The sequence below is a fragment of the Curcuma longa genome, chromosome 10 (genome assembly GCF_044706935.1).
Source record: "Curcuma longa cultivar G26 ecotype Majalengka, Jawa Barat chromosome 10, ITB_CL_G26_1.1, whole genome shotgun sequence".
Lineage (NCBI taxonomy): Eukaryota > Viridiplantae > Streptophyta > Magnoliopsida > Zingiberales > Zingiberaceae > Curcuma > Curcuma longa.
This window is the reverse complement of record NC_133870.1, coordinates 10,785,739-10,798,467: the sequence shown is the minus strand read 5'-3', so window position 1 is coordinate 10,798,467 and position 12,729 is coordinate 10,785,739. Positions and strand designations below refer to the sequence as shown.

Sequence of the window (12,729 nt, the reverse complement as noted above, 5' to 3'; positions counted from 1 at the left end):
ATGGTGTTGGAAGCTTCAAGGCAACCACCCAACCAAGAGTTTATACATAAAGGAGAACAAAAAAGGATCAATTGTCAAAAACACACGACGAATAAACAACAAAATAAAGCAACAACAAAGGAGTTGAGTAGACTCAACCAAGAAGAAATCGATAGGCTGAGATCTCTTATTGGTATCCTTAACAAACTTCCAAGTGCTAGTTCATTAGTGTACTCAGGTATGTTTTCATCCGTTATTAGATTAAATACCTCAAATATAATTTTTTAAACTCATGGATCGTGGGTGGATTCAGGAGCTACCGATTATATGACCCATTCACCAAGCGATTTTTTTCATGTACTCTCCATACAATAAGAAAAAAGTCACAACCGATGGTGCTTTGAGTACTACAGGTGTAGGAGATGTTAAAATAACCTCATCATTAACCTTGAAATGTTCTTCATGTCCTAGAAGATCCACGTATCTTATCTCTATCCAAAAGCTTACCCGAGATTTATGTGCAATGTAATTTTTCATCATGGTTATTATGTATATCATGACAAAGATTTGAGGAAGATGAGTAGACATGCTAAAGAACCCGATGGACTCTACTATCTTTTTAAGACTTTATTCGTCAAATAATGATAAGATTTGCTTTCACTACCACCATCTTGTACATTCATCATTTAGAACAATTAAAATTTTATTTCAATCTTGATTCCAAAATATAAATGTTGGAGTTTCAATTGTGAAATGTGTGAACTTGCTAAACATAAACGTATCTCTTTTCCAATAAGTGATAAAAGAAGCTATTTTTCCATTTATCTGGTCCACAATGATATATGGGTCCCTACTACTAATCTTTATTGGATAAAATGGTTTGTGTCATTCATTAAAGATCATGTTACTTGGATTTGTTTATGTAAACATAAATCTGATGTAGTAATGTAGGGCCAATATCAAAAGGTTTAGAACAGATAATGGTAGGATTATTTCAACCAAGTCCAAAGTTCTTAATTTCAAAAAAGAAGGGATAGTACATTAATCATCTTGTATCAATACACCACAACAAAACAGAATTACCAAAAGGAAAAATGGTCATCTCTTACCATCAACCCGAGCCCTTTTATTCCAAATAATTTGCCTAAATCTTTTTATGGAACAAGTTCTTACAGTCGTTTATCGTATAAATTTTGCCTTCCAAAATCTTGGATTTCAAGAATCCAATGGAAATTCTATCAATATTCTATCTAAACATACACACTACAAATAATCTTATTATTACTCAACTCAAAAAGGGTGCAAGTGTTATCATCCTCTATCAAAAATGTTCTATATGTTGGACATTATTCTCAATGAACAAGCCTCTACTGCATGACACCTTATCTTCAGGGGAAGAATTATATACTAGAAGATAAGGACGGTGATTTCTTACTTGACCTATTAATATCTCCAATGTCTATGTCAATATCAAGTCCATAGCAAATCTTATGTCTGAATCTGTGTCAAATCCTACCTAAACCTCACCTCCTGTGCATGAAAATCTTAACTCTATCATTAAAAATGTGGAACTTGACAAGGCATACTGGAAGAAGAAGATGAAGATGGGTGTCCCTGAACTAATGCCAGTCCAAGAATCCAATTTCTAATTTTTCATTACAAGTTGAAATTGAATCTCATATTAGTGGCGAGAACATTTCCTATTAGTGTTTAGAAATAAACTAAAAAGTGCACAAAGTGATCTTTATATCATCATGCAAATTTCCTCACACCACATAAAATCTTCTTGGTTGACTGGAACACCATTGTCATCCCTACCACCTCATCTAAGGCATTATCCAATATGAAATGAAAACAAGCCATGAATAAAGAAATGCAAGCATTAGAGAAGATCAAAGTTAGAAGAAAAGAAACTAACAAGGAGTAAATGGTTTAAACAGTGAAATAAAGAGAAGATGGATCTATAAAGATCATCTATTGGTCATCTAAGGCTCGTAGCCAAAGGCTATACTTAATTCTATGCAATTCATTGTCTACAGACCTTTTATTCCAATTGCAAAAATGAATAGTGTCACAATTCTATTATCACTGGCAACTAATTACAATTAGGAGTTACAATAGTTTTATGTCAAAAAGGCTTTTCTGCACAGAGAACTAGAGGAAAAAATTTATACGTAAGACCCACTAGGATATGGAAATAATTTGGGCGCTCATATTTAGGATATGGAAATAATTTAGGCGCTCATATTGTAAGTTGAAGAAAGCCTTATGTGGATTTAAGCAATCACCACGAGCATGGTTTGGTAAATTTGCGAGAGTTATGATTGCCACTGGATATAGACAAATCCAAGGGAACCATATGTTGTTTATTAAACATTATTATTCGGGAGACGAGTCATAGCACTCTTAATGTATGTTGATGATAAAAGGCATCCCAGTGCACAAAGCTCCCGCCTCCCGAGGAAGGGTATATTATATGTTGATGACATAATAATAAAATTAAATGATGATAAGGAAGCAGCTTCTAAGTCATTGTTTGACGAAGGCGTTTTAAATTAAAGTATGAGGAAGGTTGAAATACTTTCTTAGGATTGTGATGGCTCATTCAGATTGAGGTGGCTCATTCTAAGCAAGGCAATTTTATCTCTCAGTAGAAGTATATTATAGATCTTCTTAAAGAAACAGCTAAGACAGCATACAATCTAGCAAGTACTCAAGTAGACCCAAATCTCACTTAAAATAACATAGGAAGATATCGCAATAGATTAGGGAATGTATCAATGTCTAATAGAAAAACTTATTTATTTGTCTCATACATGATCAAACATAGTATATATAGGCATAGCATATGCAGTAAGTATGATTAGTCAATTTATGCATATCACAAAAAAACTTATCTGCAGCAGGTTATAGGTTATGGAGTATTATGTATTACAATATCTCAAAGGAACATCAACAAAGGAAAGGAAAATGTATTTTATTAAAAAGAAACAGAAGTTTGGTGCTAGAGGCAAATATGGTCATAATTATGTTGGGTCGATGGTTGACAAGAAGTCAACCACCATATATAGCACCTTTCTTAGTTGTAACCTCATGACATGGATGAGCCAAAAACATGATGTAGTGGTACAGTCTTGTGCACAAGTAGAATTCCAAGCAATAACTCAAGGTATGTGTGAACTATTTACCTTAGAAGACTTGAAGATCAAGTGGTATGGTCTAATGAGAATCTATTGTGATAATAAGTGAGTGATTAACATAGTTCAAAATTGGGACAACATGATTGAACAAAGTACATTGAAACTGACAGGCACTTCATCAAAGTGAAATTAGAGAGTGGGATGATTTGTACCCTTAAGTATTTACGCATGGACAACTTACATATATACTTAGTAGTTGTATTTCAAAGTATTATATCCAAACTGGGAATAATAAACATTTATTCACCATCTTGACAGGGAAGTGTGGGAAAACATGATTTGTAAAGTTTTCATAATAGTCTTTTAGGTTTTTTGGATGAACTCGTTTAAAAAAGTCTATTAAGGTTTTTAAGGATTTTATTAGAAAAGTTTATTGTTTTATAAAGAATAAGTCACATTATGAATCTATAAAAAGAAGTTATGATCTTAGATAAGTTTCTGATTTAATACAATTTTCAATTCTGATAAATATCATAATTTCTTAAAATTAGTTGATGATTGCCCATGTATAATATGGATTTCCTCGCTTAAAACTTATTCTCAAGCTCTGTCTTAAAAAAGTTAATATAAAATAAAAAATGATTTTGCACTTCTATCAAAATTTTACATGCAAAGAATATGTACAATCAGGTCCTAATATTTTTCATATTTCACAAGGCGTCACTCACCAAACCACTTATGCACATACACTCAACACAATGGAATTGTTGCAGGTAAGAATCGACATATACCCGAAATTGCGGAAACCATAATGTTTCTAATATGATTTGAAATCTCATATCGTACCAGATAGAACAGTAGAAATGTATCGTCGAAACTTATTGTTCAAATAAATTGTTGAAATTCAATGCTACTCGACACCTCTCCCGTGTTGTATCAATAATGTTGAAGAGTATCATCTCATGGTATCACTCGATACCCTTTGCATGCTAAAATTGAGATAATGTTGATTTATTTTGTTTTGTCAATAATATGTACAAATATCATCTCATATCAACAATCAATACCCCTTGGCATGTTAAAATTGAGATAATATTGTTATTTTTTATTTTTTTAGTTTATCTCCATATAAAATAATGTTAAAATCATTGCATTCCAAATGGAAAACAAACATTGGACTTAATTATATAATCGTCTTATCTTTTTATTTTTTGTCTCTTTCCTCCTTCTACCTTCAATTTATCACCGACGTTGTACATCAAAATACCAACATGATACCAGTAGTCAAAAATGGAGATCTATGATTTTAAACAAAGTTCTCAAATGTGGTTTAAGAATTTTTCTCAATAATTTATGAGAGTTGGTCTTAAGTGTAGCAAAGCATAATTCAATTTTTTTTCAAAATAACACCATAATTAATGTAATTATAGCAGTTTATGTTGATGACAAAATTATACACGAAGTGATGTGTAGGGTATGATGGAAGTCAAAAATTATGATGAAGCAAAATTTGTTATTGCAGGTTTAAGATGACTGCATTATTTCCTTAAACTAGAAGTTACCTACAACTCTTAAGAAGCATTGTTGTCCTAGAGGAAATATACAACTGATCTCTTGCAAGACCTTGCATGCTAGGTTGCAAACAAGCAAAAACTTCAATCATCAATAATCACATAATCTATGGTTAAAGAATAATGACTATAAAGATCTCTCTCGTGATTAAAGATTAACAAGTAAAAGTCATCTCTTACACTTTTATAGTTATTAGATCACATATATCATTTGTAGTTGGGCTAGAGAGTCAGTTTATACAGCAACCACGAAGCATAATTAGGAAGAAATATTAAGAACCATTAAATATATTAAAGAATCTTTGAAAAAAGGTTTACTCTACAAAAAGCATGAACCTCTAAATATTGGTGTTCCTAAGATATTGATTATTATTGATCAAACGTTGACAGAAGATCCACCTTAGGATTTTGCACATGTCGATACCACCTTGTAACTAGGAAAGCAAGAAACAAAATGTCATAGCCCAACTAGTGCCCAAAATATATATATAAAGCACATACCATGTACAAGATGATGTCTTGACTTTAATATTACAGAAATAATGAATGTGCTTTGCGACAATAAAGCAGATTATCTACATCGCAGTCAACAATCCGATGTTCCATCAGCGGACAAAACATATTGAAATTGATTGTTACTTCATTCTTGATGCAATAATGTCTAAGAAGATCAACACATCCTACACTTCTTACTAATAGTTGGTAATTTTATCAAACCTCTTTCTACATTGTTTGTCTCTATGTAACAAGCTAGGTATAATAGATATTTATGCTCTAGGTTGATAGGGAGTGTTAGAAACAATAAGTTTAATTACCAAGTACTACGAACAAGAGGTTTTGTTTACCATGTCTTTTATTTTATCTAGTCTTTATGGGGATTAGTCAGTTACCAATGTGTATAAATATGTGGATTAAATTTCCTTTTGATATACACAGATACAAATTTTCCTCTCAACTAAACTTATATATAAAACACCATGGAGCATAAATATAATAACATTTCTAACTTTTCACTCAAAATCATAAATCAATAACTTGGTAAAATAATGTCAATCTATTCTTCCAAAGGAATCATAGATTTCAAAATCCACCAATATTGATTGCCCAAGTTAAATTGGTATTGGCATATGTTGATTCTACCTTTACCAAAAAAAAATCAACCATCTCAAAAAGCGACAAGAAAATTTTAGACAAGAGAGAGAGAGAGAGAGACAATAGCATTTAAACAACCATGGTTGTATGTTTATTTTATTATCATGCACCCATATTTTTTTTTTACTAATAGTATGTTAATGAGTTACCATTCTCGTTTCCCGATGCATTAATAAAAATATCATTATTATCTTGATGATGCATAATTAGGCAATAACATTATAATATTGAATTGTACCTATATTAGCAATGTCATATAAAGTAGACATACCTAATCATAGAGGAATCATAATGACAGTGTAGATTATTATGTACTTGTCATACGTGATCAGTGTTTGACTAGGGTATGAAAAGTGTGTTGCATGCACCATGGACTTGCCTAATGGTTTTTGGCAGATGATTATATAGTGCCTTACAAGCATTGATGACAAGATGCATAATAGCTTGAGCCTTCAGACCAATGATGTTTACTGAGGTATCATGTGACTTCAAGGATAATATGGTACACATTGATGGTTCAGATAGTGAATGGCCAACCAAAGCACCATGTGACTTCAAGGATATAGTGAGAACCATGGTGATTAGAGCTTCTTATACCTAACTAGGAATAATTTGACTTCAAGGATATTAGGAGAACCATGGTGATGACAAGGTGCATAATAGCTCAAGCCTTCGGGCCAATGATGTTTACTAAGGTATCATGTGACTTCAAGGATATTATGGTACACATTGAGGGTGCGTTTGGTTGGGGGTAATCTGTGATTACCTTGGTTATCCATCCAAAGTTATCAACAAAAACTTTGTTTGGTTTAGGTAATCAATGATTCCCAGGTAATATTTTATGCCTGACACGTCAGCATACGTCAGCAAAAAGGGTATCCAACCCGGAATCAGAAAACCAAGAAAAACTTAGGTTTTTCTTGATTCCGGGGTTAAGTAAATTTTCTTTACCTTATTACCCCGCGAAACGTAACCCTCATCCCTGCGAAACCCGACTCTCCTGCGCGAGCGAAACCTAGCGGCGGCGAAACCCTTCGAAACCCGACTCTCCTACGCGAGCGAAACCTAGCGGCGGCGGCGATTCGAAACCCGACTCTCATCCCTGCGCGAGCGAAACCTAGCGACGGTGGCCAGTTCCCCTACGACTACCTCGTCATCGCCACCGGCCACTCCGTCTCCTGGCCACAGAGTCGTAGGGAACGAATCGACAAGTTCAGAGAGGCCCACGCTAAGATGAAGAACTCGAGCTCCGTTCTCATCATCGGTGGCGGGCCGAGCGGCGTCGAGCTCGCCTCCGACATCGCGGCCTCCTACCCGGAGAAGAAGGTGACGCTGGTCCACAGCGGACCAAGGCTGCTGGGGTTCATAGGCTCTAAGGTCGACAGCAAGGCACTGGAATGGTTGCGATCCAAGAATGTGGACGTGCTCTTGGAGCAGACCATCGATTTGGACACGTTGCAGGAGGACAAAGAGGTCTACATCACGTCGGTTGGAGAGGCGATCGCCGCCGACGTGCACTACCTCTGCATGAGAAGGCCGCTGGGCTCGGCGTGGCTCAAGGAGTCGGTGGTGAAAGACTGCTTGGACAAGTACGAGCAGCTCATGGTGGACGAGCACCTACGACTCAAGGGCTTCAACAACATCTTCGCCATCGGCGACATCATCGACGTTCCGGTAAGCACCAGTCATGGCGTAAACAAGATAAAATTACCCTTTTTTCATTGAAAATTTTGATCTAAATCTATCAATTTTAGTTGTTTGACTCAAGTTTAATTATGTGCTGGACAGGAGCGAAAACAGGGGTGTTGGCGCAGAGGCACGCAATGATTGTAATTAAAAACGTAAATCATATAAGTTCTACAAATAATTTAATTATAATATATATATTATATTATTAATATTATAATTAATAATTTAATTTAATTTTAAAAATAATTAAATATCAAATTAATTTAGTTGTAAAAAATGATTATAATTGAACTAGGGATAATATAGTAAATGTCAAAGTAAGTAATATATTAAAACCTTCAAACAAACAAGGTTTTGTCTCATTACTTAGGATTCAACCAAACAACATTAGGTTATGTTTTATTCCCTATAACCTTGGTTATGTGATTACTTGGTAATCACATAACCAAGGTAATCACAGATGACCCCCAACCAAACGCACCCTGATGGTTCAGATAGTCAATGCCCAACCAAAGCATCATGTGACTTCAAGGATATAATGAGAACCATGGTGATTAGAGCTTCTTATACTTAACTAGGAATATGACTTCAAGGATATTAGGAGAACCATGGTGATTAAGGACTCTCATGCCTAAAAAGGAATAATTTGACTTCAAGGGTATAAGGTGTGTGGAGGTCAGGATATTTCTGAATACCAAACGTGTCATTATATGAAGTTAGAGATGTTGTAGGCTGTAATTATTACATGATACCTAACAGGATATCATATGACTAGAAATATGACAGAAAATTTATTGGTTTTGCCAAGGTGGCCTTTAGGCTGATTAAGATGATCCACCCAATGATAGAGAGTTTTATACTATGACTTTTTTCATTTATTAATTCGTTTTCTTATTCTTTGTTATATAATCTGAGGGCCTCCTATTAGAGTTATTGATAATCCTTAGCTTGTTATCATCCCCTGATTGGCCATAAGTAAGTCCTTTGGAAAACTATTATTGTTGTTGCTTTGAGGCATTACTATTGAGCTTAAAATTTTGCACAACACTTCGGCTTCTCATTGTTTTGCTGCTCGCTTGTTATTTTATACATAATTATGAGAGATGCTTCATTGTAGATGTTGATACATTTACCATTTTCACAGTGTTACTATTGTTATTGTGCTTGTGCAACAATCATTTATGAATGTGGATGATGTTCATGCTCTGAGCATTGTTTAGGGTTTCCAGGGAATAGTCACATAGCCTGCACAAGGATGTCTCAATAAATAGAAGAGCTCAGTTGGAGCGTGAAGAATGCATGTAGATTAAATGATAGATAATTTAAATACAAAGGGTAAATGACGTGATCCAATGTGTAGAAGTGTCAAATAGTGTAAGTTCACAGGAAACTCTTCCAATGTGATATATATCTACCTGCACTAAGTATAAGAATATTCATACTAAAAAATAGACCAAGTTTGAGCAATCATAACTAAAGAATAGACCAATATTTTAGGGTTTTCAATATACTATGGGGACACCTCATTGTCAAGACAAAAAAAAATTACAGTAAGAGAAGAACCTAACAATGATGCTATAGACAGTTGTAATAAAAACTAAAATAATAGAATAAGTATATAAAAGAAACCAAACTAAGTAAATATGTCAAGCAAAAAGTGCATCTTAGATGCAACCAATAATATAAAATGAAATAACAATTCAGAACTTTTGAGTGTACTACCTGAATCGCTCGAACCTGGAATGCTCTGGATGCATATGGAAGTGATCTAAGAAGGATCAACAAAAGTTGCATATGCTCAAAGCGATGACCATAATCATACAAATTAAGTCCATCATCAGCAGTTGAAACATTTATCTAGATAGCAAACACATACTTTGGTTCAGTAAATGATGTCAAAGAGAACAAAACACTGCAACCAGATTAATTTTTAGAATGTATCAAAAGAAACCTCTAGCAATCGGCAGTTACTTGATGAAGGACAGATGTCTATTCAGTTATTCTTAAACCTTTGTAATTTTTCATAGATCACAAACTAGGGAAGCAGGAAGGAACCAAGAACTGATTTCAGTATATATATATTTTATATATGGTGCATTATAATAAAAGAAGCAAGCTTAAGAAAAATACAATCACGGTATTTGACCAAACAATCCTTGCAGTAAACAATCAGTATTCAGTATATCTGACAATTTAAATGAACTTCCATGCAACAGTTTTCTATTTTTGATTTATATGCATCAATTTAAAACCAATTTCTAGATAAAATCACTAGATATTTAGCAATGCATACAAGAAAGGACATTGCAGTTTTTCTTTTATTTTTCAATCCGAATTAGTTTTACTGGTGCAATGGCTCAAGGCAGCATAAAGATTTCAAAAAACATAGGTAGATAGCATGAGGTCAGGTGGCCACAATGTGATCATAGAGTGGTGTATATTCGGTCCTCTCATTTGAAAATAAATAAAAGATAAATAAAGCATTTATATATACGAGAACTATAAATTAGATACTAAACAATCCATAATCATTAATTTTACATATACTCTTATAATGAAGAAAGTGAAATTGTGAAAATATGTATCTATGTGAAAATAATAACCAATATGAAAAGCAAGAAATTTTTTAAGTCTATCTCAATACTCTCTAAGTGTGATCTTGCTGTAAACCAGCCTTTCCATTCACGTGTCTCACCTTTTGGAGACATGGTCATCCCTTATTACTTTATTAATTATTTAGATCTGAATTCAACATTAACTAAATCATTCATCCCCAATCAATTTGTCATCTTTTAGTTGATTCCTTTGCATGTAGCCTTTTCATACTTTGTTAAATATGTTAATTTGGCTTGAAACAGTTAGACTAGTTTGTTTAGATAAGCCAGTTGAAACTTCAGGTAATATGCAACCATATATTATCTAATCTGATGGCATTACATTCCACTGCATAACTGACACATGTGAAGCCCTGCATTCCATTATGCAATCGCATAGCCTGTTGACAAACATTGTAGTCATACTAGTAGAGCCAAGATGATATATTGGTTGTAGTCAAGGTTCATAATCTTATTCTATGTTGGAGATTTGGACTTTGTAAGAACAAGATAATAACATGCCATTTCGACTAACATCAGTCACTCCTATGACAAGGAGAAAGCAGAGGCATAGGAGGTTTACTTGGAGGTGTTCTCCGGTGCTAAAACAACACAAATGAAACCTTAGCATCTCCCTTTTGTCGCCTCACATTACGGTCATTCAACCCGAAAGCAAAATTAGGGCTTCAATTAATGCTTGGAGGAAGAATCATTGTCTTGTTCCCATCGTGATTCTTCGTCATAATTCTTCGACATGATTCTTTGAGATTGTAGTCTTGGTGGTGTTGCAGAGAAGTGCTTTGGGTACCACCAGTGGAGGAGATCATGAGGAGGTTGTGGTGCTGACATCGGCACTATATGAGTTATCTGAATTTTGTGTAATTCTTAACTTAGGTAATTTATGTAAGTCAAATAAGAGTAGAAATTTAAATTTTTATCATAGAATTCAAATTTCAGAAGTAGAACAGGTTTTAAATGGGTATTGAATGACTTAAAAAGTTGTTAGACCAAATAATATTCCAATAGATGTTAAAAAGTTATTTAACATGATATTTAAAATGAAAAAATGTCTAGTCAATTGAGGATAAGTACTCTAGTTTCCTTATATAAGAAAACTAATTAAGGATATGTATGAGGATGTAACGACATGAAGACTTCAGACGGATTAACTAAAGTATTTTCAATAAAGATAGGGGTTATATCAATGATCAGCTCTAAATCCCTACCTTTTTTACATTAATCGTAGACGAACTCACTAGACACTTTCAAGACATAGTACCGTGATGCATGTTGTTTGCAGATGATATTATTTTGATAGATGAGATACGTGATAGAGTAAATGTTAAACTGCGGAAAACACTATAAGTGAAAGGTTTTAGACTTAGTAAAGTAAAGACAAAATATATGGAATTTAAGTTTAGCAATATTAGACATAATGAGATAATTGTTAAAATATGAGATGATGAGTTGTCTGAAACTAAGAGTTTTAGGTAACAAAACAATGGAGGATTGATAAAAATGACTTACATATAATATAAGTAAGATGGTTGAAATGGAGAATAGTGTCGTGTGTTTTATGTGATCGTAAAGTATTTCTAAAATTTAAAGGGAAGTTATACAAAACGGCGATTAGATCTGTTATGTTATATGATACTAAATGTTAGGTTATGACTCGAGCATATGAGCAGAAGATGAGAGTGACAAAGATGAGGATGTTAAGATAGATGTGTGGATATAAGACGACGGACAAAATTTGAAATGAGAACATTAAAAAAAAAGTCGAAATTGCATCTATTGAAGAAAAGTTCCGAGAGACGCGTTTAATATGGTCCGGACATGTACTTAAACGACTAATAAAAATTCCAGTTAGGCGATGTGAAATTATAACAAATACGCATGTCAAAGAGAAAGAGGAAGACCAAAAATGACTTGGTTAACAATAATAAAACAAGATAAAATTTATTTAAGTATACATGATGATATAGTAGGGTATAAAGTTCGATGGCGTAGAAGGTTTTATATAGCCAACCCCACCTAGTGGGATAAGGCTTGGTTGTTATTGTATCTTTTCTAATAATTTGTATTCTTCAACTTTAAAGAGATTTTTTTTCACTGTGTATCTCGTAGAAGCAAAAGGAAAAAAATTAACCATACATTCATGAAATTGACAAATGTAAACAAAAATTATATTTGCTTGATTAAGAGTGTGAACTCTTTAAGAGTTGTGCTCATTTGAAAAATTGTCTTTTGCCCATGGTGACTTTTCAAATTTTAGAATTTTTTCATATGACTTCAGTCGATATTATCATTCATTCAAAATTTTCATCTTCTTGAGAGAATTTTAATAAGCTTGATTATATTGTAGTGGCATTTTTGCCTTAGGAAGGTGATACATGCTTCTAAGCCATTTATATTTTTATCCTTTCTTCTTCTACAATTCGTTGTATAGGGTCCAATTGCACACTATATAAAACACTGCTGGGATAGTTGTGGCCACTAAATGCGTAAGGTGGAACATGAAATGCAGGTCGCTTTGGGAAACTATAAAAAAATGGGCATAGAGAGTAAAAATTCAGATAACACAAAAGTAGGTCTTTGTGAGAA

At 33.7% G+C, this 12,729-nt stretch overlaps 2 protein-coding genes across 3 annotated transcripts in view; one reads left to right on the top strand and one right to left on the bottom strand.

The window, feature by feature from the left end:
- LOC141836002 (uncharacterized) overlaps positions 1-8,166 on the top strand; it is a 15,868-nt gene extending 7,702 nt beyond the window's left edge. Inside the window, exons 2-5 of the mRNA XM_074723417.1 lie at positions 931-995; positions 6,960-7,520; positions 7,634-7,683; positions 8,110-8,166. Coding sequence (XP_074579518.1) covers positions 931-995; positions 6,960-7,520; positions 7,634-7,683; positions 8,110-8,166 — 733 coding nt within the window. The remainder of the gene's footprint in view (positions 1-930; positions 996-6,959; positions 7,521-7,633; positions 7,684-8,109) is intronic.
- Positions 1-9,388, bottom strand: part of LOC141835748 (BEACH domain-containing protein C2) — a gene marked incomplete at its 5' end in the record, with an annotated part of 115,612 nt that extends 106,224 nt beyond the window's left edge. For both annotated transcript variants that reach the window (XM_074723125.1, XM_074723124.1), the window contains 1 exon segment: positions 9,254-9,388. In XM_074723125.1, the coding sequence (XP_074579226.1) occupies positions 9,254-9,388 (135 nt within the window).
- Positions 9,389-12,729: the final 3,341 nt, after the last annotated feature.